Here is a 27,409-nt window from a genome sequence, read left to right as displayed (position 1 = left end):
ATTCTAATACCACTAAATGTGTCCTGCTGCTAAAAGTATTTGAAAATTCTGTTTTAAAATACTTCAGGGTTTCCCTTTCCCCATTAGCAAACATTTTTTTTCTTTTGGGAGGTGAATTAAAGAGGGGCAAGCAGACTGACAGAAGAAGTTTGGACAAATTCTTTAAATATCAAAAAGAAAAAGTAGATCTGGAAGCTCCACCTAATTTATGGAGTTTCCTCAAAATTTCTTCCAACAGAGTTGTATGCTGTTTTCCTCTGTGCTTTCAAAAGTAACTATTCCTGTTTCATCCTTCAATATACAGATCCATGTTCATCTTGAGAAGAGTCTCAGAAGCTCTGCTGACTCTGAGTTGCTGCCTTGCAGGTCCTGCTCATCCTTAAATGCAAGGTTCTGGCAGGAGCTGCGATTCCTGACACACAGATGCACACCTCAAGGAAGGTCCTGAGAATGAATACAAAATAAAACTGTTTCAGTTAAATATCCCTTTCATTTAGGATGAGAGAGGACACACAGTCAGAAGAAGCCCTGATTGATGTTATTCACTCATTTGAGAAACTTGTGAAATCTCAGTGAAAGAACGCTGCAGTCAACTCCACTGTCACACCGTCTTCTACACGTGGATGCAGAATTCAGCAGCTCAAAGCAGGCAAACGAGGCCAGATCCTGAAAACCCTACCTGTACAAGAAAGTGTTACATGACTGGGTTGTAGGAAGCAACTGGTACACAATGCTGCATGTCTGCCTGCTGCTTCTAGCAGGCAGTGAGGATGAACAGCACACCTGAGGTGCTTCTGCTGGAATCAAGAAGCATATAGCATTTTTGAATTTTTCTTCTTTTTCTTCTTTTTTTTTTTTTTTTTTTACTGCATTTGTAACCAGAGGAAATAGAAGGAACAACCATAGGGACATAAATTCAGTTGAGGTCAGAAGTAATATTATACTGACTAACAAAGTGAAATGTGATCAGTAGTAAGAATTAGGTTTTGAATATTATATAATGTTTTTCTGAATTTATTTATTTTCATAGAATTTATTCAGGATATTTATGTAAAGATCACCCAAAAATCATTTTAGTCATACTATTCCCTTTGATTTATGTATGCTCATTCCTTTAGACATTCTTCCTCACAAAATAAGTGGGCTTATTTATACAATGAGCTGATATGAATAATAGTTTGATCCTGCTTCAAGATAATCTGTATTTAGCCAAAAACCTGCAATTCAGATCCTGAACGTTTGATGCAAATGCCAAAATTTCAGTTGAAGTCCTACGAATTTGATTTCTTTTAAAGTAAGAACTTTCAGATGAAGGTGGGAAACCAGTATGAAGACAAATATTCACGACTTACTCTTAAAACATCTCCATCTGCCTATCAACTACCTGCATGCAAATATTATAAATCGCTGCCAAGTTCATCTTAAATACTTTGATGACTTAGAGGTAAAAGGGAAGCAAGAGACAAGATGAAAGAATTATCTGAGTTACCTATAAAACCTGAAACACAAGGCAGCTCACAAGTGAAGTGAAGATTGCAGAACAATCCTAGGGAGTTTGCCAGCAAACTGGATGCTGCTTTTGAGCACTTGCCTTCTATGGGAACTGATTTCAGTGGCTTCTCTGTAACGAGCAATGGTAAAAGACACTTTTGATCTGTCTTTTTCCATCAAGTGAGAAACTGTTTTATTCCCTCAAAGAGTGGAGTTTTTTACTAATGGGATTTGAAGAATTCTTCTCTAAGAAACCTCTGTGGGATGTTGTCTGCCAAGCTGTGCAAACTGAATTAGGGGCAGTTAAAACAAAGCCCATCAAAAACAATCTGCAGAAGGAGAACACAATCAACAGGAATGACGAAAAATCTTCTGTAGATGTGAACCATGATTCTATGTTCCCTGCTCCATGGAAATGCTGGTTTTTTAAAAGACCATCAAGATTAGATGAACTTTTAAGAGAATATTCAAAGAATGATGTTGATAATACAGTAGAAAACTTTAAGTAGCCCAATCAGTTCTTAAATGTAGAAGACAGATAAAGACTAAGAAACCTATGGAATAAGTAGGAAATTCTGGGAACTAAAGCTGCAGCACTTCCTCCACGCTCTTTGAGCCAGCTGGGAGGGATGTACCTATCCCAGCCCACAGATATTGCAGTATCCATGGAGAAATTCTGCAGCTTTTGGGGCATCATCAGCATAAGGCTGGTACAATCATGCAGAAGTTTGATTGCTTTAAATGCATCCTTCACACTTCAGCTCCTTAGAAATAATATTTCTTCCACCCACATATCTCAAAAGAAGAGACAATAGCACAAAGCTGGATACAACTTCAGATAAATGCAGAGTCCTGCATGGATGAAGAAACAGAGTATAATCATATAGAAATGGTTCAAGGTCCTTTCCATATGAAAGTTCTGGACAGATTTTCTCTCTTTCTGTCCTTCCTGGCAGAGAATGGGGGAACAGAGACAAAGAACTAAGTCTGACGTTAGTTTGGAATCTTAGCTATATCTAATACTTTTCCAAGTGTCCTGCCAAAAAGTGTACTACCAGTTTGGCAATGCACATAGGGCTTCTGGTTTAATTTAAACTGATATTTACTAGTAAAAGCCTGCTGAAAAAACCAAGACTTACCGGTAAATATTAGTTTATTCCCAAAAGATACCAACTTTTTTCACACTGTTCTTAGACTTTGCACTCCAGCAGTCATCTTTACACCAAACAATGCCTAAGACAAAAATGAGCTTTTCAGCTTTACATGTATTTGCCAAAATAATTACCAACCCTCCCCCATGAAAACTGAGTGGGAAAAATACACTGTGAGAATTGGATCCAGAAGCCCTAATTCTAACTCTTCTTTAAAGGAGATATATATGTATATACAATGTATATAAATATAAATTCTCAGATTAGGTGAATGTGTGATGAATTCTGCATAAGAATAAGTATTATAGTGATTTCTAATACCTTAAAACCCGATCTGATGCCTGGTTTGATTTTGACACATCACAGTTCTGATGCTTCTCTTGAGCTTTAGCCAGTTTCTCTGCTGCAGCAATAGGACATCCAGAGAGGCTGCAATTACAGAAAGGAAATTTAATTGTCTTGTCCTGCATAGTTTCACATTATAGCACTGATCCAATTACTCCTTCTCCTCCTTAGCCAGCATCAGGAAGAATCTGAAGGAAAAGTGTTTCCAAAAATGTTTTGATCATGTGTATTTTCTCTAGAATAGACTTCTTTTCTTCTGCTTTCAAAGTTGCATTGTAAATTTTACATCTGCTCTTCTCTCACAGTACATGGGTAGATTATTCATGGATGTCAGCCAGGGAACATACCAGTAGGAGAGGAGAATATAAACTGGAATCTACTGTGCAGCTCAGCTAGCAGACTTGTGACCTTTATGCATCTACAAATGTTGCCAATGAAACGGCTCCTGAAGACAATTAAATGACAACACCATATAGGCCAAATCTTGTGCTGCTTCACACCTCATTCAGCTCCATTAACTTTAATCTTTTTGCTAGGCATATAAACGAGTGCAAAATTTTGCCTTGGGTTGCTAAATCTACATGTCAACTGTTAGTGTTTGTTCATGAATTTCTGCCACTAAATTATGTTTTCTAATAGTAGATGATGCAAAATGAAAAGCATTTCTGCACTGGAAATTCAATTAAATTTGCAAATGCTGAACTATTATTGAAGTGGCAATAATAAGCCTGATTCTTATGGACAAGATTTGGAACTGAGAAAAATAAATATATTGATGCCAGCAGATGGTGCTCTTAGTGAAGCTGTAAAACCCTGTGACCTGACAATGGAGGGGTTCCTTTCCTTGTCATAGTCTATTGCATGCTTATGTGACTGCAGCTCTCTGTGCTCGCCACAGGAATAGAAATTAAAATGAAAGGCAAATCAGTGCATTCCCAGATGCTCCCTTCTTTACAGGAAGTAAGTGGAACAAAAAAAAAAGGAAAAAAAGTGAAGTAGAGAAAAATGCCCCAAAAGCTGCAGAAAGAGGTGAGCACAGACTGCAGAGTGCTCCCCCCTGCCTGCCCTCGCTGCCCTAGTTCTGCAGAGGGTGAGGGAGCTCTGTGCAGCTCTGGAGCCATGCCAGGGGCTGCTGTGCTCCACTGACAGCCTCTTCCTCAGACACCTCAAATATTCTCATGGATATTCAACCAGAAGTGAACGCTGCTTCAAGCAGCAGTAATTCCCATAAAGCCTTCTGAGGTTTTTGCTGCATCTACTGGCAGCATCACTGCAGAGAACAGGTACCAGCTTATTGTAGAAAGGCTGGTACCCACAAGAATCTTCTGGGGGAAATGCAGCTGATGTGAGGGGCTGTAGTAACCCAGAGCTTGGTAAGACTAAATGTCCAGTACCTGTACTTCCTCAAGCCTTCATGCTACAATTAACAGTAAAAAGGAATTAAATAACAGGAACATTGCACAGTTCCTTTTACCCTCTTATCCACATTTTCTGGATTTTTAAAATTTTAAAAGAATAGGTAAGATTTTATTATTGTTCTGCAGGAAAATTTTTACATGCGGAACACTAAAGTAACATTTTCAAAATTTGTTTGACAGAATTTAATTTGTAATAGCATCCCTTCCTTAAGAATCTATTACTAGTCTTAGTAAACTGCGGAAAAGTTGCACTTTTCCTTATCTCTTTTTGTTTGTGTTTTTCTAGAAAACTTACTTCTGATAATTCTGCCCTCTCATTTTTAAATGTAATGAGACATGTTCTTAGTGTTTCTTAAACAGCCAAGATTCTAATTCACTTTTAGCTGAATAAGTACTTCGGGGTTGAGACTGTGGTCAGTAAGAAAGCTAACAGCTGTGTATTTAAATGCTGTTTCTCATGTATTGAAAAACCCCAATAACTTAGGATTAGAGTAGATTTTTTCATGCACTAGAAAAAAATCTCTGAGGAGAGTGAAGTGTGAGAACAAGAACTCTGTACTACTCCTGATGATGTTGACAAAATCTTTCTCCTTGCAACACTCATGAGGAGTCATATCATTAGTTTTGTACCACTGCTGTTCACCAAATATCAAAACAAAAAGAAAAAAGAAGTCCACTGAAAAAGCTAAGGATGCTGAAAATGTCTTCCATGGATCAATTCATCCATTCTACAGCAAACGCACACTCGTTCTCCTCAGAAAATACATGAATAAATGTTACTCTTTAAAATGGATAAAGCACACGAAGCACCATCTGTCAATCCTCAGAACAGAACAACGACACACACTCACTCCCCCCCACCAATGGACTGCTAGAAGGGCTGCAGTTTGGAGGCACTGTTCCCTCTAGATTGGTGTCCAGCGACGGCATCCTTACCTTCGGTGGGAATTCCTGTTGCTATTTACGTGGCCCCGGCCTGTGCAGCCTGGTGTAGGACACTTAAGAACATTTTCATGCATGGCAAGAACTTGACAAGGAGAGTAAGAGAAAACAGCAGAGTATGAAAACAAGAAAAAAAAAATCAAATCCCAGTATATATGAAACCATTTTAAAACAAAGCAGGATTCATTAACAACCAGCATTCCTCAAAATACACGTGACACACATAGCCAATAAAGCCTGATGAGGGAAGTAATTATTGTGACCCTATGCTCGTTAACACAGGGCAACAGTGAAAATTATGGAGGTTACAGAACCTATAAACAAATGCATCTCTGGTACAACAGTGAAGCAGAAGACGCCCAACATCTTCTTCATACAAAACCACTGAGCAAAGATCCGCTCAACAGTAAAGGGTGAGCTAGCAACCATACAAAACAAAATTACAGACTGGAAAAATTCTTTCAGGAAATGTATGTATTCTTCACACATAGCTTTATAAATGCAGTATCAAACTCATGAGCTGAAAATCTGCTCTCAAGTTATACTAGTAGAACATTGAATTATTTGAAACACACCTCAGCACAACCCTGAACAGAATTTAACCCTAACTATAAGGCAGCCCAATTAAGCTACGGGCCAGTTCTGTTCACTTCCACATAGATATATCATTCACATCTATATGGCGAGCAGAATGGATCCCTTAATTTTCACTTGTATTCTCTAAAAATGTGGACTTTTTTTTTTTAAATACTAAGAACCAAAATTAAGCACTTAAAAATTGAGAGATGGCACAAAGAAAAAGCAAAAAAAAAAAAAAAAAAAATGGTACAAGCTTAAGCAAGTAAACTGATTTACATCCTCATCCACTGCAAGCTGGATGGAAAACTTACTCCAAGGCTGCTCAGAGCAGTACCCCTCTAAATCATAAAGCTCATGCTATGAAGGGCAAAATTGTCAAGAGCTTTTTGGGAACACTGAAGAGTTTTTTATGACAAGAGGCATATCTGAATCCTTCTTTTGGAGCTGGATGGCAGTACCTCACTCAATGGAAAAAGCCATCCAGCCCTTGTGAAGTTCTCATTTTCTCACACAAAAGTGATCTGGAAGCCTGTATTTAGTTCTCACTCAAAAAAAAATTCTTATAAAATCAGTAGATACCTTGACTGAGTTAAGAACTGAATAAAAGCTGTTCAGAGACTTGAGAATTAAACCATGTACACTCATTAAAGATCATCATAATCATCATCATCATCACCCCATCATCAGTGTGATAAAATGTGTATAGATGCAAAAGCTTCACTCTGAAATTCCTAATATTTAAAGCTGTTCTTGAAACATGCTTCACAAGGCCAACATCACAGGAAAAAAAAAAGATGAGCTCACCTTTGTCATTTTAGTAGGTACAAGAGCATGCAAACAGTTTAAAGCTATATTCTTCTTTGATTTACAAAGTCTTTTAAAGAGTTTTTTTTTACCATTTAAAAAAATGATAGAACTTTGAGCAACTGAATAAATATTTGTGTTTCAGAGAATTACAGGGTCTTGGAAAGCAGAGAAATTATTTTATTTGTTTTACTGTATTCAGAGACCAACCAAACTACAGAAAAGCTTCCTAAAGCACTTCCTCATCACTTCTGGAAGAAGCCATTGTACCATGAAAGAGGAGACTTGTTATGTCTGCTACTCTTGCAGTGCTAATCTACTTCTGTTTTCCTGTCCATCAGAATCCACTTTTCTTTGGAAACTGGGGACCATTTTAGTTCTGATCATCTTTATAACATTTCTTTAAGATTGCTTCAAATTCATTGAGGTTAAGTCTATAAGTGCTGATGGACAGTGAGGATTTTAGATCCACATGGAATGGAATCCATAACTCCATTTTAAAAGTGGTGTGAAAGAGAATTGGATCTTAGCTAGACACTTCCTGATGAAATCCAGCACAGAGTCATTAGCCTCAACAGATGTATGCTGATTTCACCAGCCAAGGAGGTGACTTCCAGAAATGAAGCCCTCTGCCTTTAAGTGGGTGTCCATGAGCTCATATGGGTGAATTTCCTACGCAGAGAATTTGCTGATGTGGCTGGGAGTTCCACCCATGTGACTGGCAGGGGATGTTTGCTCAAAATCCTGAGTTCTGTAACTAAGTAAACAGCCAAATTATTATTTTTTATAATATGCACTAGTTTAATATAAATGATGTGTCAGACACAACAATAACAAAGGAAAGGGGTTGAAAGTTTTTCAGGAATAATTATTCCTGTACAAGACAATAAGGACAGTTGACATTAGCACTCAGAAGCAAAAGCAGTGCACATCTTCTGGAAACCTTTTTCTCTGTTGACTAAATATGCCTATTAAAAAATAACCTAGGATTCTCAAAATCAAAGAATACAGCTTTAAAAGTTGTTCTTTTAGTGTAAAGTTAGTAAAGAATGGAAATGATGGAATAAAGGAAAAAGTATAACACAGAACAGTTGACTAAGTTGAGACAAACCATACTGAAAAATGAAATTAATTTTTTAAATAAAAGGTTTAAAAAGCATGCTAGAAAAGTTTTTGTAGTTTTATCCCCAGTTTCCATGAAAGAATGTGAACTTACTTTCTGGAGGGACCCTATCTTTGTGTGGGCATCCTGACAAACTGCGGTGATGGGGGTAAAGCCCCGTTACATGGCCAGTTCCATCACACCCAGGGGTAGGACATTTGCTCTCTTTCTTTTCTGTTCTTGAGGGATCTATAATTTACAACAGATGTGTCAAGTGAATGAGTCTTTTCACATTTCTGTAAGAAGGTTCATTTAATCATGTCATTTACTCTTTGGTAAATGCTATTATGAAAACTGGAAAAAGAAAACCCTTCTACTTCTTATCACAGTTTTGCCACTTTTATCCTGTTATCTTCTTCTCAGACTGCAGGCTCCCGTGATCACAGCAATATCCATTCACACTGATTGGAAAATGACCTTTTTATAGCAAAGCCATACCATTGTCAATCAATGTTCTGCTGGCAAGCATTAGCTCAAGGGTGCAAGGTCATCTGGAAACTGTTTAGTTGAAGTTTCCCTCCTTTACATTCTTATTTGCCTCATGTATTAAGGTCTGCAAATGTACTGTCATAGCAGTTCAAGGTCCTGAGAGTAGCAAACTCAGCTCTTCAGAACAATAATTCCACAAAAATCCCTTTTTAAAGGCTCAATGAGGAAATGACTCTTGTTTTCTTTAAATTCCTTACAAAGTGGTAAAATTACATAAATATTCCTTTCTGTTCAATAAACTATGTTGGAGTAAACATTGTAATCTGAACTACTGAAAGTGTCGCTTGCGCTGTAAATCGAGGTCATTACCAACATGCATATGTAACATTTGAACATTCATATGCTTGAAAGGTTAATGACCTTTTAGAATGTTGTTGGATCTTCTGACTACAAATCAAAGAAAAGTCTAACTAGACATTTTTTCCACAAAATAAAGTTTTCTGCCAATAATGCAATGGAACACTGGTGACATTAATCCTGATGTAGAAATTTCTCATATAACTTAATCAGCTTATTTCCTTTAACAGAACAACTGTAGAACATCTATTCTTCCAGACAAGCACATGATACAAATTACATCTTATCATCTTGACCACAGCTGCCAGGTTTTGGACATTAGTGCTGATTTTCATATCAGTATTAAAGGGATAAAACTCAGGATACTCAAACTGCTACAATTTTGGCTAAAGATCAACATCTTTTTTACTTCATCATTCTTTTCAATACCCAATCTGAACTACCCTCATTTAATAGTTTTATGTTGCTTTTGCAATTTCTCTGCTTCAATATTTATGCTTTCGTCTCCATAAAGTAAGATTTTGCTGTTTGTTTTCCAGTAAGTCTTTTTCACATTAAATTCCATCCCAGCTTCAACAAACAGAACCCTCAGTATGATAGGGGGAAATGTTAGTACTTGTAGAGCTTCACGTACAACCCATTATTTTCATCACGAATCAATACAGTCCAGAGTTCACATTCTGTTTAGGACTTATCTTTCCCTGAATTCCTTCTGGTAGGTTTTATATATACTTTTACTTTTCAAGTTCTTCCAAAACAGCTTCATTTTACAGAAAACCTTTAGCTTCTTGTAATGACTCTTCACTCCTAAAATATAATACCATACTTCAACCTTGTATTTTGCAAATAGAATCCCTAATTATGAAATTTTCAATTTACTTAACTTGCATGTGGACTGTAGAACACAGTTCTTTGTTCCATTTTCTTTAAAAACAAATAAACATATAAATCTATCTCCAATGTGCTATACAGTTATCACAACACTCCTGGAAAGATCATAATCTCATACATCAGGAAATTGAAGAAAGAGATCAAGAAGTTAAACCCAAGGCCACAGAAGGAGCAAATGTCAGAGGAGGGATTTGAATTCCTGCCAGATAGGCCTGTGCTGAGACCACTAGAACAGCAAGCCCACAGCTACATACATACACAACTCTAAGCAACTCATCAAGTCAAGTACTTTGGGATGTGTAAAAGTACTAGATAAGTGAATAGATAATGCAAATGAAATATAAATTATGTAAATATAACAATATTCAAGGACTGCAAAAAATGTAGATGATTAATAGACCATAATGGCTTTTTAGAGACTATAAACTAGAGGAACTTTAGCTATTTGACATTGTTAGAACTCCACCAAAGTCAGTGAAGGTATTGTAATTTAGAGCAGCTGAGGATCTAGACACTTGCATCCTACAGCATCAAGCAAATCCTGCTCTGTATTCAAGTCTACATCATAAAGTTATAGAACATATCAGATCCTTAAGAGCCTTTATGGTCTAATGAGTCAGAAAAGATGCTGTATACTACTCTTAATGATTCCAGAACTTGCATAAAATTGCACTTGCACCATTTCCCATTGCTTTTAATGGAAGACATTTGAGTAAACTTTTCACAACTTTATATGAAACACTGGACACTGTTTTGTAAATCCCCTTCTGTTGTTTGGGAGAAATACTGCAGTTTTATTGAACTCTGTAACCTTTTCTCACTCCTTGCCACAATGGAAGTATTTCCTGAGTGAAGGTTGTTAAAGGACTTTAAAAGGTTTCAAAATGCATAAATTTCAGAAGAAAGCCTGTTTAGAATGCTTAAAATGGCAGAGGAGAAATGCTTAGTGGTCCCATAATGGCTGTTTTAGTGATCTTTGAAGCCGAGGTTCTCACTGCAAACCTGTGCTCCCAAGAAGTTCCCACCTAACAACTCTGTAGATATCTCTTCCAGCAGTATTTGGAAGATAACATGTGACTGGAGAAAAAATGATATGAGCAACTGTCTTATTTGAAACTTCCTCTCTCAACAACTACCAGAATATTTCCCACGGGTTTGCTTGTTTTGGTTTGGTTTGGGTTTTTTTATTTTTGCAGGATTTTGGGCTTTTTTGGTTGTTTGCTTTTTTGTTTTGTTTGTTTGTTTTTTAAATAAGGGAATAGTTATTTCTTTTTTTTTACTAAAAGGGTGAAGAACGATCCACTCCACAAAATTTCACGGTCCAAACTCCCACAGTATTTAATCCCTGGTTGAGCCTTGGACCTATTATCAATTCAGCGTGCAGATCCCAAGAAATAGGATGGTTCAAAGAAGCTATAGAATTTTCTAAAATAGGATATCTGTAGATTTCTCACTGCCAGAAATTAAATAGGCTTTTTGGAGACAGTAGGCCTATATGCAAAAATCTTTTCCCAACCATATATAGACTGAAATTCTGGATAATACCAGAATTTAAAAACTGTAAAAAATTAATTTTTTTTTGCCATGTTTTCTGTGTTTTTAAAGACATATACTCACAGGAAAATCCATCCATAATAGGTCTATGTGAACACTTAGCACAACATCCACATGGCTATGCAGCAATACACTAACTAAACGAAGTTGTCTTCCCCAGATGCCCGAAGCTACTACAGCATACACTGGACTATATTTGTGGTTAGAACAAAGAAAACTTCACTAAAATACATTGCAGCAGTGTTTGATTCAGTAATTTACATACTTTTCTAAAAGACTGATCATTACTTTTGTTTAAGACTTGTGAAAAATGATCAAAACTTTCTTGGATCAAGATGTTGTATGCCTACATGAACGCCACAGCCAGATTACTTTTTCAAAACAGGGATTTATGAAAAAAGAGAAAAATGCCCACCATCTCAATTGCAAAGTAAACCAAATATTTTTGCAACAAATATAAGATAAACCTAATTTCTGTTTAGCATCTCCCAAGAAATACCATGTCCTCAACTTCCACTAAAGTCAATGGGAATCAGGGGTGTTCAATGAATCTCAGGAGGTATTGAACACTTAATACAACACAGCCCTACATGTACAGATGTAAACATGTTAAAGAGGGGTGTCATAATATAAACACACCATCACCATGATAATCCTGGAAATTAAAAGGCATTCTAAAGGTAACCTTTATTTTGTTAGGGTTTTTCTGTTTGGTTGTTTTTTTTTGTTTGTTTGTTTGTTTTTGGTTTTTTTTTGTTTAGGTTTGTTTTGTTGTTTGTTTGGTTTTTTTTGTTGTTGCTTTTTCTTGTATTGAATTATGGTCAAGGCAGCACCTTAACTGTTTCCACAATGGAATGAAACCAGTGAAGTGGAATGCACATAAGAAAGAAATTGCTATTGATCTCAGCCCAGGCCACACCATGCCTTGCATAGCAAATGGCTTCCATTACCTTACTATCTTAAGATAATTAATGTGCAGTCACTGCCCCTATCTTATGTTATCGGTCATTTTGATACTGTTCAATTTCTATCAGGCAATTCTACATTTTAGATGGGAGAGGCTTCATCAATAACTGTCATTTGATGATAATTTTATAAGTCACAATGCCACCTACCCAATCCAATCCAATCTGTAATATATGCACTTGATAGCTGATTGACTATCTGCTACATAAACCCCCCCTCTTCAATATAGTCTGCAACACAATTCTCTTTTTAAATTATTACTATAAAATATAATAAACCTTGAGGAAAATCTTTGCCTCTTTCAACATGATCTCTTGTTTTGTTTTCCTGAGAAGTTACTTTTTTAATTTAGCCAATGATATACATATTTCATATTATATGTATATAATATAATATACATATTTCTAACACTGTAGAATTAATTCTTTTATTTCATAATCATATCATGATGCTATTTTACAATCATGTCATACTACAATTTTAATAAAGTTCCCATTATGTGGAATCAATAACTTCATTTCAGAAATCTATGCAAAAACTTAACATGTTAGCTCACACTTTCTCATGACATAACATACGGTATATAGAAATATTACCTTTACCATAATATGGCTTTTTGACATGGCCGTCACTTGGTTTAGGCTTCCTGTCATCTCCAGAAAGATGTCTTGGAGACTGTTCCTCAAATGATCTCATATTATCCCTCCTTCCAGCTTCCACTGCCATTTTTTCTCTCATGGCTTTTGCTCTCTCAGTTTCCAAAGCAATTGCTTTCTCAAGCAGGGTTAAGTTACCTTTTGTCATATCAAACACTTCTTCAGACCTATCTGAAGTAATAGAGGTGGTATCATCGTCTCTTTCATGACAACCATCCTCCTTGGCACAGCTAGAAAAAGTCCTAGATCTGGGGCTCAACTGTTCTTCAAGCCTCATTAGGTTCATCATATCAGAGTAATTCCGGTCTGGTGTTCTTCCTTGGAAGTCATCTTCTTGCCTGACATGCTGACGAGTGTTCATGTTTTGCTGTTGATTTCTTTCCTGTGGGTTTGTCTCACTGAGTTTCCTAGCCAGATCAAAACACTGGTTCCTTAAGCACTCCAAACTGCTGAGACACACCTCTTCATCACTCTCCTCCACTATTTTTTCTGTAAGTCCATTGTTCACAGGCTTCCCTAGCATTACAAAGTTCATATTCCTATTGTCTTGCTGTGAAGTATTGTCTGCATAATTTCTGTCATTAATATTTTCTGAAAGCACTACACCATGTCCTTGTGCTAATAATTTAAGGGAGTCCACTGTTTCCCTAACAACATCACTGTCTAAATCTAAACTCAGCTCACTTTTCCGACCGATATTTTCATTTTTGTCACTATCATCTTCCAGACTATTAGATGTATTGCTGTTCATTTCTGATTCTGTCCTGGCTCTGTATGCTGCATCCTCTGCAATTTTGCCAAGATTTAACAATGACTTGGCCACCAGTTCATCGTAATTATCATACTCATCATTATTGTTATCGTCTTTTTCTGTGTCTTGCATTATTCGAGTATTGTGACAATTCATTTGATGGTCTTCTGCATAAAAAACAGAAACAAAGAAAGAAACAAAGAAAGAAAGAAAAAGGAAAAGAAAAGAAAAAAGTGGCTACAATTGGAACTGTTGTTGCAATCGCATGGACAGAAAACAAACTGCATGTCAAATATTGTTAATCACACAGCAATTCTAGAACACTATGGCTGCCCCATTTGAACTGAATTCTCCATAGCCCATAGGGCTATTTTTGTTTATTTGCTATTCACATGAATTTCTTTCACAGAACTGATAAGAAAAAGGCAATCAAAATGATAATTACTACTACTGATAAATATTATGGCATAAATACTTATGTTTCTCCTTTCACTTCTATATTCACAGTTTTATGGGATTTATTACAATCATATTATTCAGATGACATAATTGCCTATGTTTCCCCCATTTCTCACTCCTGCACATCCTGTAAATATGGTAGATGGCAAAGGAGTGAGTACTACTGGATTTATTCTCTTACTGATGGATGCCATTCACCAAAAGAGAAAGAGTATACTCCAAGAAGGAAAGTGTCACATTTTTAATACCGTACACACCATTAACACTAATTGACCAATAGCTATACACAAAGATTAAAATGGCATTTTACTTAGTGGATCTATCAATAAAATCAAAATCTCTCAGTTCAACTGTGGAGAAGTTAATAGTTTTATAAGAGTTGTTACATGAAAGGAGGATAGAAGGAATTATATGCACAATACAATTTTAAGTAAACATGCTAGCCCAAATTTGATAGTCATATATGTATGATAGGGCTGTTATTTACTGTTCTGTGTACTGAAACAGAAGGTGCAGAGTTACCACATTTTATTCAGCTTTGTTCTAGTAACTGTTGAATAACATAGGGAGAGTTTAATAAGATGGAGCCAATAAGAGTCCCTGAGGAGGAGATTCACCTCACCTAACTTTAGACATGAGCAAGGCAGACATCTACATCTACATCTACATCTACATCTACATCTACATCTACATCTACATCTACATCTACATCTACATCTACATCTACATTTACATCTACGTCTACATCTATGTCTACGTCTACGTCCACAGTTCCATCCTTAGTCAGTAAGAGAAGCAGACACTTTTTGGAGACAGTGCACCTGATCTGGTTAAGATATCTTCTTGAGAATAAAACTAATAACCACCAGAAGTGCCTGTTTCTCTTCATTGACAGCAAAGGGACTCAGACTTGATGCCCACCTTAAAGATACCCATACTCAGATGAATATCATTCACAGAGCATCTTCTGGTATCTCATGTTCATTCAAGTTATGTCATTATTAGACCCAGTCATAAAACATACATTCATAATTATGGAGTAATGAATATTGCATAACTTATATTTTGATAACTGGCTATTATTCAACAAATTATATTTCAACATTTTTCAGCACTGGTAAAGAAAGTTCCTAGATCTGTCATTGCAATGACATGCTAGCCAGTTTTTCAGATGGTGCAAACTGAAAGAAACCAGTAGAGCTAGGATAATTAACACCTGCTCAAGAGCTAGTTCATCAACTTCTGGTAGTATCTTTTCAGCTAAGATGTATTTTCAACACTAGTACACCTAAAAACATAGCAATTTCTAAAGTGTGGCTCTCATTTTGGTTTAAACAAACCAAACTGGGAAATTTCAGGTAGTAGGTGGCTTATGCACTAACATTTTGGTAACAAGAAATAGTGTTTGATAAAAATAGTTTTTATGCCAGTAGACAAGATAATAAATAGAGAGTTGTAAATACAAAGCTAAACAGCATAATAATTAATATTTCAGCCACAAGATTGTATTTCTTCTACACAGTGGTTAGGGATCCTGGGATGATAGTAGGCTGTAGTTAAGCAGCAGAACTAGTTGATGACTAGGCTATGTCTAAAAAAAAAATGTTCTAATAGTAAAATATTACATCTTACATATCTGCTTGAATACAGAGGAAAGATAATTAATAGGGAAGATTGTATGATATCTCTACATCACAAGATATTCCAAGCCACTAGTGGGTTATCCATTTATCATAAAAGGTGGTTTTATTTTAGTTGCTATGTTTTTCAAGATCATAATTCACTTTTAAGTTTCAGTGCCACAAAAATTGGGGTGTCAGAGTATCAGATTTTCATTGTATAAGTAAGGATTACCACTTACCCTCCCTACTGGAAATAAGTCTATCTTGAATAACTGAATAGAAGAAGGCAATGAAGGTTTAGTGGATAACTAAGTCTGTGCTATTTGAAAAGCAAATCCACCAATTTTCTAAAGCAAAATATACTAACAAGTCCCACATTAATTTATATATTAAGGATAAAACCTGGTGCAAGGAGACTGTTCCATAGAAACTGAGGCTTTTGTGGGGTGCTTGTTGTAACTACACTAATGGACAGTCAGATGCAGCAAAGGAACATCAAAGTAATTAAAGAAGCAATAAGCCATAGCTCCAAAATTGCCAGTGCCTTCAAGCTCAGAATGAGGTATCAACAAACACTGGTGAAATCCATCCAAATCTAGCTGTAATATGATACTGAAATACAAAGTAGGAAAAAAAATTCTGAAGTCATTCTGAGAACTGCTCAGGTATGCAGTGACTACTCTAGGCCAACTCTTGAAAAGTGAAAAGTTTCAGGGATTGTTTCTCAAAAGAGAGGGCTGTGTTTGTAAATGATCACCAAGAGGAGGAATATGTTATACCTTGCCTCCACAAATGAAAAGTCAAAATATGAATCATGTATTGTATGACAGAAGACATCTACATTCCTTTTGAGTAGGTAAGCTGAGTGAAAGCTGCAACTACAGTATTTTTTATTCTGTTTGCCTATATTATTTTCTGGTTTCCCATCCATTCAGTCATAAAATGAAGAAGGAAAAGGTAGTGGAAGAGAAGGAAGTGTAAAGCACTAATCCCAGATGAGAGAGGTGGGAAAGCAAAATATTTAAATGAGTTAAATTTCTCATATTTTAATTTTTGGCCTTTTTTTTTTGCATCTCCTTACTTTAACAACTATTTTACTCATGTCTCTTATCTTCATGCAGCAGTTAATTTTAATGAGGAAGATATTTATATATCTTATATATATATGTCATATCCTCAATAACAGTTGGATTCTGAACTTGCTCTGGTGAGGCACCTGTATCATCTATTTATCAACATGAAATTTTAAATACTGAATCAGTTTGTGTATTAGTTAAAGGTCTTCTAGGAAGTATGTTACACTAGCAGCTCTATGTGAACTATATGCCTTTTCTTTGATTCAGTTCTGTAAATTTTAATTTTGCTTTCATTTCACATTCCTGTGATTCCTTAGATTTGATCTTTAACTCAGTTACTACCTTTAAAGTGTGCTGTCTGTTAAATGACTGCAAAACCCAGAGAGGTAAAATATTTACTCTACCCCTTGCATAAGTTTTGGAACCAGTGATGCAAACTGAAGGTTTTTATTTTGTGAAAAGACTGAGTTTGTCTCACAAAGAGACAAGCTATCCAGTTTAGGTGAAGAATGCACAAAGTTATTAACATATTCTTTTTATGTGTACTTTAGGGTTGCATGGACAAAGAAAACACAACATAGTTTAAAAAGAGCATCAGATTATTCTAGCCCTCTTCTATAAAATATCATGACAATTTAGATATTCTAGATTATAAATTTGTTCTTTTTAACTCCCAGAAGATAAAACAAATGGCAGGAGGAAATTATAGCAGAGTAGTGTAGAACAGCTATTAAGAGTTGGAAGCCTTTAGCCCTTTAGCCATTTCCACAGAAGTGCACTTGTATTGCATTTTAAAAAGTGAATAATGTGATTTCTTATTGCACCTTTCATCCAAGGATCTCAAAGCACTTTACAAACATTATTTTAAAAAGCCTCACAACACCCCTGTGAGGTAGGTATTTTAACCCCATTTGACAGATGGGAAATTGAGACACAGACAAGTTGAGTGACTCTTTCCATGTCATACCGGGAGTCATGGGAGAATAAGAATTATAGCCTCTACACACTTAACTGTTTCCTCCTTTTTTTCCTATCACATCGAATTTTAAGCAACATTTTATCAGAAGAAACGGCTTGCTAGTTTTAGTGTAGGGAGCAAAACAGCACCTTCCTTTTGAAAAGGAAAATACACAGCATTTAGATTGAGAGATTCTGCAGAGAGAGGCAATGATACTTCAGAAATAGCAGCTACATTCCTACCAAAGGACAAAGATTTCAGAAACAAGACTTTCCAGATCTGTGGTCTGTGTATCAAATTACTCACTTTTCTTCCAAGCATGGGAAAACACGATGGCTAGAAAGCTGAGCCTACATGTGGCCACACAGGTTTCCTGCCCAGATGGATGGTTTCATTATCCAGGCAGCATTTCCTGTTTTAAAACACTTCACTGCTCTTGCCACTGCTACTTGTCAATTTCTAAGTGCTCAGCACATGATACTACAGCATCACCATTCTTCTCCCTTTAAGCTGTAATCCAAAGTACATGCACACATCTCCACATTACAGTCTCTGATAGCTGGCCTCTAAGAAACATTTACCAAGACAACGTTGTCACACACGAATTCCGAATCTTAGCAAGTAATGGCATAATATGGGGAGGGGGATTTGTACAATTTGTAAATTGCCACCTTGGGGAAAATCTTGTGAGTAAGGAAACTGAAGAGGTGGAAAATGCAGTGAGCTCTAAACTTCTCCACTCCACATGGAAGAAACAGAGGGTATGTGTAACTCTGCAAGAATCTAATCAAGGTCTCCTAAAAGTCTAAATACTCCTACTGACATGGGATTTGGATTAGAGCCCGAGCATTTGCATATGCCTATTTCAGGGATGCACCAAACTCTGAAGCTGACCATGTGCATGAGGAATCCTTCCTTCATCTCTGCAAATTTTCCTGAAGTTCTTTTATACTGGAAGTGCTATAGGTAAAGACCAGAGCAATTTGGTTGTTATAACAATTGGTTCCTTTATGGATCTTATATACTTAACGGAAGTCAAAAGAAACTCATAACTGTTCACTTAGTTATTTGATTCTCACTAGCTATTCCACTGTATTCTATTGTATTCAATTTTTATTCCACTTCTCCCCCTCAGCCTGCTACAACTACTTACAATAGTTATAATACTAGGACTTATTGTTTAGACTTTACTACAATTATAGTATTCAATTAATAACCAAAGTAATAGGAATGGAGAGTAGAAGTCATTAAGCATGGCAAGGAAGTTCTGAGCTGAAGAACACAGCACGTTACAGTAGAAGTCAGTCTTATAAATCAATAGTGAGGACTACACTGCATCAGGCCCATATAGACCTTTCAGTATTCACAATTTGCTGCCTTATGTATCTTTTCACTCCTTTTTTTCCGTTTTGATCTTTTCATCTTCTATAGGTTCGACTTTTTATCTCGTTTTGCCTGCTGAAAATTTAAGTACTAACTTTTTCTTCCTTGTTTTTTTTTTTCCTTTTGTGGAGTGATTACTAACATATAAAGACTAACACATAAAGACATTTCTTTTTAATTCATCTTCTTGCCATTTAACTATATTTTTAAAAGAATATTAATACATTATTTTGGAATAAAAACATATTTAAGATTTAGGTTTTTGTACGAATCAGTGCATCCTTGACTAAAGGCAGAGGTGTTTTACATAACCAGTGTCCTGAAATGCTCCTTTTTTTTTTTTTTTTTTTTTTTTTTTTGCCATGCATATGACCTCTTATTATACCTCTGCCTATGTCACACCTGCATGAATAGCATCCTGATCTACAAATATTCACATTAAGTATTGGTAGAATATGGATGTTCTTACTTGAGTTATTCCTAATAATAAAAAGTCTGAGAGCATCAGGTAATACAGAGCAATGCATTTTCTGTCATTTGTTATTCATCCACATTTTCCCAATCCAAATCCCTAAGAGCTACCTGTATCAGTATAGTTTTGGAAAAGAATCTAAGGATATCTGACAGCTCCTCTGATAAGACCATGACTGAGGCAATTTTGCTTCAAGTGCCAGACTGCAAGAGCTTCTTAAAGGTTACCTAGGTTCTGACTTGAGCCAATATGTTGAAGACTGTCATTTCACCACATGATACTGCTTGCCTTTCTTTGATCTTAAGAGATTGTCCCATTTTATTGAGAGTACACTGGTGTCATGGAATCATGCAGTAGCTGAGGCTAGAAGGGAAAAGGGACTTCAGGAGGCTATGTCTAACACCTGCTCAAAAAAGTGCTAGCTTAGAGCAATTATCAGGGCCCCGTTCTGTCACTTCAGCTTTAAAGGTCTCCCAGGATAGAAACCCCACAGCATCTCTGAGAAATCTACTCTGGTGTTTGACCACTGCCATGGTGAGAAATTCACTGTTATTTCTAAATGGAGTTTTTACACTTTTCTCTTATTCTTATGCTACACACTTACATCTTCTTTCCACTCTCCATAAAAGTAGCTGAAGTCTAAGTTCTCCCTGTAGCTTTTTCTTCCACAAGTGAACAAACTGGGGTTTTTTTCAGTGTTTCTGCACATCATGAGGTCCAACTCTTTAATCATCCTGGTTGTTCATCACTGGAGTCCAATAATTCACGATTTTCTTGTGCTGATGAGCCCAAAACTGGACCTATTACTCCACACACAGAAGTGTAAGTGCTGCATAAAATAAAATAATAATTTCTTTTCCTTTTGATTTCTGTTTCTCAAATCTTTTCATCCTGACAGCAAAACATTATTTCCAAAAGTCAAAAGGCAATGAATTTTCTGGAAATTATCTTGTTTTCCTCCACCATAGAGACAGCAGAAAATACTTTATGGTTACCTACATGCATCCCTTAAGTAGGAAAGGTCCCTGATTGGTATGAAGGCTGTTTGTTTGGTTTGCAGTATCTGCAATATGTGGTATAAAGGCATATGTTTAGGTTTGAGAAGGAACTTGCTGAGATTATCCATGAACAGAAGTGGATATGCTGGGTTTGCAAGAACAAGACAATTCAGCCAGTCCCTCCCACCAGGTCCACATTTCTTTCAGGTTTAGGCAGCCCTTAATTGTTTTAACTTGACTTTTGTCTAGGCAGATAATAAGATGGCTTTAGCTGATGACTGGCATTCATTCCATAATACTTTTTCTCCCCAGGAAGTCAATATGAGGGAGGCGAGATATTTTATTTTAGCCTTATAATGATTCAATGTAGTTTGGCAGTTTCTTGTCTTCTCTCAGGGTTCCACAGCTCAGCAGGGCACCAGGCAATGAGAAAGCCAAAGCCATTCTCCAGATACTGGGATACAGCAGGAAGACAGCAGGGGAGCAGAGGACCAGCTGCACTGATGGCAGAACACCCACTCAGAGAGCTCTTGGTACAGAGCTTCTCATGGGGCTATACCTAAGATTACTCCAGAGACAGTGACCCATGCCTACATCCCTCTCATATTCATCACTTTACAAAGAATGCAGCCTGAAGAACACATTTCAGTTTATAAAGCAGCATTTTCTTTCTCACACACAATTCTCTGAGACGAGAGATTGGAATCTTTAGTACAGGGAAACATCATCTCATTTCACTGTTTTTCAGTTCAGATCTCTGACTCAGTGCCAGGCATATTGAACATGTCTCTATATGAACTACACATCTAGAGTCCATTTACAGCTAATGGACAAAAACATGCACCCTGGGATATGATTTTTCATCCTAACCTAGGTATCTATGGTAGACTGGCTGAATTATCCCCTAAAAGTGCCTATTTATCTTGACTGGTTATCAATTAAAATGAATCATATCTTTATTGCTTTTACTCAAAATTTTCAAGTTGATCATTGCTGAATTTCAACGGTATCTTTAGTAAGCCACAGTAGAAACTGCTGAGTGGAAGGAATGAGGAGCTACCCAAAAGGAACTACCTTCTGGTTGAGAATAGATAAAGATATATCAGGAAAGGCTGGTGTGGATGGGATACTATGGATATTCTGGACAGGATATATGCTTATGACTGCATGATTTACATTACTGTGTGGTCTCCATTATAAGTTTAATTACTTTTTTAGTTATGCTTGAGTATCAAAAAAAGTTTGTTTGTGAATTCACAAGATGACCTGATTGACCAAAAGGACAGAGTCACATATCACTACCATTCTAGAAGATGAGAGAGCCTCATCTAAAATATGGAATCATTTAAATTTCTTCTTCATGTTTCTCTTCAGTTCAGTGCCAAGGAATCTGGAAAGACAAAGACATCTATATGCACAAGTGCCAGACTTTATCTGAAATATATAGCTTTTAGTTAGGGTGCTTGCTTCTTTATTTTTATTCCTTCATCTAGCTTTTAAATCTTTTTAACTTGTCTCATTCCCTATGTTCTCATGACAGGGAAGTCTGAGTAATAATCCATAGTATAAGAAGAAAGTAAACACAAAGGATTCTTTACGTCTTTGGTTATAGCCCTCTATTATTAATATTCTCTTCTGTCCCTCTTAATTAGGGGCAGAAAAATAAACAGAGAAGTGGAATATGATTATTCATGCTGCTATACTCTTAGTGAGGCTCTGGCATGATTTTGATTGGAGTGACTGATCAGTTTTCCAGCAGTGTTGAGATGAAGAGGGTCTGATTAGAGACCGTTCCCAAGGAGTTTGAATGTGGTGAACACACTCTGGAAGGCAAAAGATTAGCTGTACATGCACCCAAATCACACAACAGTTAGAACATGGCATTAAATGAGTGGACTATGATCTGTTTTATTCAATCACGTAGATGTAGTGATCGATTAATATGACTGAAGGGACAAAGGCAGGAAAACCCATAAGCCGGGATCAATAGAAAACACATTTCAGAAGGAACAAGTAAGGCAAATGTGAACCATTTACCATGGGTTTGCATGGCAAGGTTTTGGTAGCAGGGTGGGCTACAACTTCCAGCAACCTCCCTCATGTTCAGGAGAGCTAATGCCAGCCAGCTCCATGGTGGACCCACTGCTGGAGAAGACCGAGCCCATCAGTGATGGCAGGGACACCTCTGTGATAACATATTTAAGAAAAAAAAATGTACTGGGTAGAAGTAATTGCAATTGCAAACAGAGAAGAGTTGAGTGAGAATCTGTGAGAGGAACAGGAAGGGTAGGAGGTGCTCCAGGCACTGGAGCTGAGATTCCCCTGCAGCCTGTGGTGCAGCCCATGGTGAGGCAGCTGTGCCCCTGCAGCCCTTGGACAGCCATGGTGGAGCAGAGATCCACCTGCAGTCTGTGAAGGACCCCACATCTGAGCAAGTGGGTGCTTGAAGGAGGCTGTGACCCTGTGGAAGGCTGCATTGGAACAGTCTGCTATCAGGATCTGTGGCCTTGTGGACAGAGGAGCCACGCTGGAGCAAGTTTGCTGGCAGGACTGTTGATCGCATGGAGAACCCACACTGGATGATCTGCTCCTGAAGGGCTGCACCCTGCAGAAAGGGAACCATGCTGGAGCAGTGTGAAGAACTGAAGCCCATGGGAAAGACTAATACTGAAATTCATGGAGATCTGTCTCCCATGGGAGGGACCCCATACTGAAGCAGGGGAAGAACTTTCCCTGAGAGGAAAACAGTGGGAGAAACAACCTGTGATGAAGTGCCTGTAACTCTTATTCCTTGTCTCCCTGCACCTCTGGAGAGAGCAGGTAGAACCTGGAAAAGAGGCTTCATTTTGCTTCTCATTATCCTACTCTGATTTTCATTGGTAAATTCAAATAATTTCCCCAAGTTGACTCTGCTCCACCTTCGATGGCAACTGATGAGTTATCTCTCCCTGACTTTATCCCAGCTCAGGAGGAGAATGAAAAGAGTGGCTTTGGTGGACATCTGGTATCTAGCCAGGGTCAACCCTGGCCAATCATGCTCCAGTCAGACAAGTACACATATACAGTGAACCTCAAAAAAGTGAAAATGATGACTCAATGGGTCTTAGTTAGCTACAAAGAGTCTTTAGTACCTTCTGTTTATTTGCCACCTATATGTACAGATGGCCTATGTGACTGGAAGTGTGTAAGAATGAGAGTAAAATGCCAGACACCTGTTAAATTCTGCAAATGTATGCTATAGTACCAGACAGAGAACACCTTTTATGTCACATTGGCATCTGCAAAGATATTTCCAGCGAGGCTCTTCCAAGTACCTGTCCACCTAAAGTCCTCACACTGCTCCCATTTTAGAAATTGAGGGATTTCAGACTGCTTCTCAGATCTGCACTGGAATATCTGATGAAAACTTGTATCTCCTAAAAGGACAGTATTTGCTGGACAAAAGTAACAACTTCCATACTTACATACATTTCTGTACATTTCCAACTAAATATGTACCTACTAGCTATGATGGCAGTAGCTTTGTCACCAGTCTCACAGTGCCTAAATTGAGTACAGCAGCACAGCCTTAATGCATGACATCTGTGCTGAAAATAACTACCCTTGCAGAAACAACAAGCAACAACAACAAAAAAATCAATTAAAATAACCACAACAGCCAGTTTTCCAAAATACACGCACGAGACAAAGACAACTTTACACCATACAGAACTAAAACCTGAGTCTGAGTCTGGTCTCAGGATGCTTCAGCCTAGAAGTTATTTTGCTGTATGTGAGATAAAGCCAATACCTTTACTTCTGCCTGAAATTATTTCTGGTTTCATTTTTTTCAAATTAACATACTGTTCCCTTTCAATTGCTTTTTTGATTATTTTTAGGTTCTCATCTCATTAATGAGAGCCAATGAAATTAACCTAACCAACACGAACTTTCCCCCTCTGTTCCTTTGTATCTGATGCTGTATTATGTTTTATGACTTAAAATGAATTAATTAAGTGGAACTGCATCAAATCAATTCCTAAAACTCAGATAAACTGTGTACATTATTTCTACACTACCTATCTCCTCAAAGATGTGCAAGATTTCAAGCAAAAAACTTACTTGCCAGAGGACAGTTTTCTTTACTAATTACATTGCTATGAATTTTAGTTAAGCATTTTTAAACAGTTAGTAATTTTCGCTCATTGCTGTTTGTATCTTACACAGACAGCAACTGTAGCTTAAACATCCTTGTTTACAATATCATAAAAAGTCTCAGAGACTTTTCATATATTGGATGGAGTTCTAAAAATGCTCTGCACGTGTCTAATTCTGATTCTACTAATGATAATGATAAAGAATCCTATCATTAAGAAAAAAAAGACACAGTGAGCTACTTCACATCATGAACTATTGGAAAATACTCACATATAACTAGGGAGGAGAAAATATAACAGAAAAAAATGTGTTGCTTTGTCTGTGGGTGTGGGTATTTTTTTTTGGCCCTGATCGTCCATCTTAAAGCCTTTTACTTGTTAATTTAAAGATCCCACATAATGCAGATTCTTTACTGCAGCTTTCACATCTGTCATATCCTGCTGCCCATAAAGGAATCTTAACAACATATTTCATTTTCTCTCTGCAGTATTCCCATGCTGACTTCTTAAGCATTTCTTTACATCTTTCTGCATTTTTCTTTCCTTCATAAGCTCTGTCATCCCTTTTATATTTAGAACTTATTGTTTCATTTCTGTGTCCTAAGACCCTCCATCCACCAAATCAAAATTTTTCTTAAACTCATATGTTTAATGTGAATTTCAACAAGAATAATTTAAAAACCCTCTTAGCAGCAGTAATTTCTAAAACCCTTTCAGATTAGACTTCTCATGTGGCATGTTGTATAGAAAGGAAGAGTCATATTTCTATTTTTCTTGGTGATACAACTACATTTGTACTCATCTGTGCCTTAAACCTGGGAGACACCTTAACACTCATCAACTCAAAGCTCTGCTTTGATGTGTACAGCTCCAGACTTACAAAGCTCTCTGCCTCTCTGCTATTTAAGCACCAAAATATTCTAACACTGAGTGTTTTCATACATAAGTTTCCAGACAAACCTAATCCAATAGGTATGCTGTAATGCACACCAGAAAGAAAAAGGCTTCCTATGAAGTGTTGCTTTGATTGGCTTGCTTAATTTGTAGCAAAGAACAAAAGAACAGCCTGTTTTCTACTTCACTTTCCCTGATCACCCCCACCTGCCCATTGCCCAGGTTAAAAATGTTGTTTAATGGGTCACTCACAAAAGAACCAGAAATCTATAAGCACTCATGTCTTACATACATGGCATAACATATTTCCCTAAAACATTTGTTACTCACCACAATAAAAGCTAGAATAGATTCAAGGTCCATGAGGAAGCAAAAAACACAAGAGCAGAGTAAGACCCATACTGGGGTTTTTTAATGCTGTTTGATATTTTTATGCTATTTGGTATTTTGGCAGAAATGCAATGTCTGTATTGTAGATATTATACAAGGACTCTTGCCTTGAAGTGTCTGTTCCCTGTGCCCAGGACTGATTTTGTATCCTAATATTATGAAGGCAAGCCATAAGGTGGTTACAGGTTCCTCGGAGCAAAGAGAGATCTCAGCATGGCCCACTTTCTCAGGAGAATGACCCACTTTGGCCTTTGGCAGTTCTTGAATGTTTTTTCTAGGGTGTGATAGAGCTCCATCAGCATGTGTAAGAGCATTCCCTATGCAAAGCAGCCACTGCTCTAGTCTCCAACCTACTGTCTGAGGAAAGAAGGACATGTGGAGCTGAACTCCTGCATCACCTGTTACACTTAACTCAGGCACCTGCATGACAGATGGGGCAGAACTTTTACTTCATTCTAATGTGAAACAGTCATCTCACTCCACAGTTGTAACAGGATCCTTGGTTCCTAAGACAGGAATCCAGTGTCTCTTCATCTAAAAGTTGTCCTTTTTTGGTACATTTTGAGGACAGGACATTCAGAGACTGTGCTCACTAAATAATAAAAAACACTACTATAAACTTTACTATACCCTTTGCTAAGTCCAACTTCAGCCCAATTCCTAACAGCCATTCCTAATAATGATCTGTTATTCTCTATTTCCACTATTACTTTCAAAAATATATTTTTTTCTTAATGATCTGAGGGCAAAGTTTTGTTCAACACATTGCAACAGAAGAAGAAGCAATTTTTAACTTTCCACTGCATGCCAGCCCTAAAGCTGAACAATGTTTTAATTATTGCAGATGACAGAATGACAATATTCTGTAAATCTTCAGCCCAGTTCTTTACAGGGTGTCCAAGAAATTGCTTAGCAGATGCATCTTGTTTATACATCTTGTTCTATAATAAGTGGAGGCAGTTGGTGAAACAATAGATTTGATACAATAGAAATCAGAAGAAAAGCAGTTGCACAGCTTGCCTTAAAGTATATATGACAAGTAGGGAATCTCACCACAGATGCTTTGTAATGACAGAACCCTAGTCTGACGGGCATGAGCAGCTTTGCAAACACTCCTGTGTTAGGTGACTGGAAGTATTCATGAAACACAGACCTTGCCCTTGTTCTGTCAGAAATCCATGTCTGTGGAGCACAAGGAAGAAAATGTCTGCTTGATTTGGCTGGTTTTGTAAATGGAAGTTCAGTTATCCTGTGGTGTTCCTTTAATGTTACAGCAATACTAGTACTTACCCTGCAATAGTATATAATAGTATAGCCTGCAAAATTAAACTTTTGGGATGACAGAACTATCAGATGATGAGTTCACCTAATAAACCCTCACTAAGTCTTGAATTGTCAATCCTGTTAACTTTCTCTGACAGAGCCACCACAAGTTTTTGCTGTAGCAGTATTTACTGCAGACAGCATATCATATCTGCCACACTCTCCATGTGGTGGTGTGAATACTTGAAATGCTTAATGTTAG

At 37.1% G+C, this 27,409-nt stretch overlaps 1 protein-coding gene across 2 annotated transcripts in view; it reads right to left on the bottom strand.

Moving 5' to 3' along the window:
* Nucleotides 1–27,409, bottom strand: part of MYT1L (myelin transcription factor 1 like) — a 302,776-nt gene that overhangs the window by 68,369 nt on the left and 206,998 nt on the right. Inside the window, exons 7-10 of one of the 2 annotated variants that reach the window (XM_079297496.1) lie at nucleotides 12,686–13,663; nucleotides 7,947–8,081; nucleotides 5,342–5,432; nucleotides 2,964–3,071 (exon numbers count right to left, since the gene is read on the bottom strand). In XM_079297496.1, coding sequence (XP_079153622.1) covers nucleotides 2,964–3,071; nucleotides 5,342–5,432; nucleotides 7,947–8,081; nucleotides 12,686–13,663 — 1,312 coding nt within the window. The remainder of the gene's footprint in view (nucleotides 1–2,963; nucleotides 3,072–5,341; nucleotides 5,433–7,946; nucleotides 8,082–12,685; nucleotides 13,664–27,409) is intronic. The other variant, XM_079297497.1, reaches the window with a different exon arrangement.

The sequence above is a fragment of the Erithacus rubecula genome (assembly GCF_903797595.1).
Source record: "Erithacus rubecula genome assembly, chromosome: 2".
Classification (NCBI taxonomy): Eukaryota; Metazoa; Chordata; class Aves; order Passeriformes; family Muscicapidae; genus Erithacus; species Erithacus rubecula.
The sequence above is the reverse complement of the archived record's forward strand: the minus strand, read 5'-3'. Positions and strand labels throughout refer to the sequence as shown.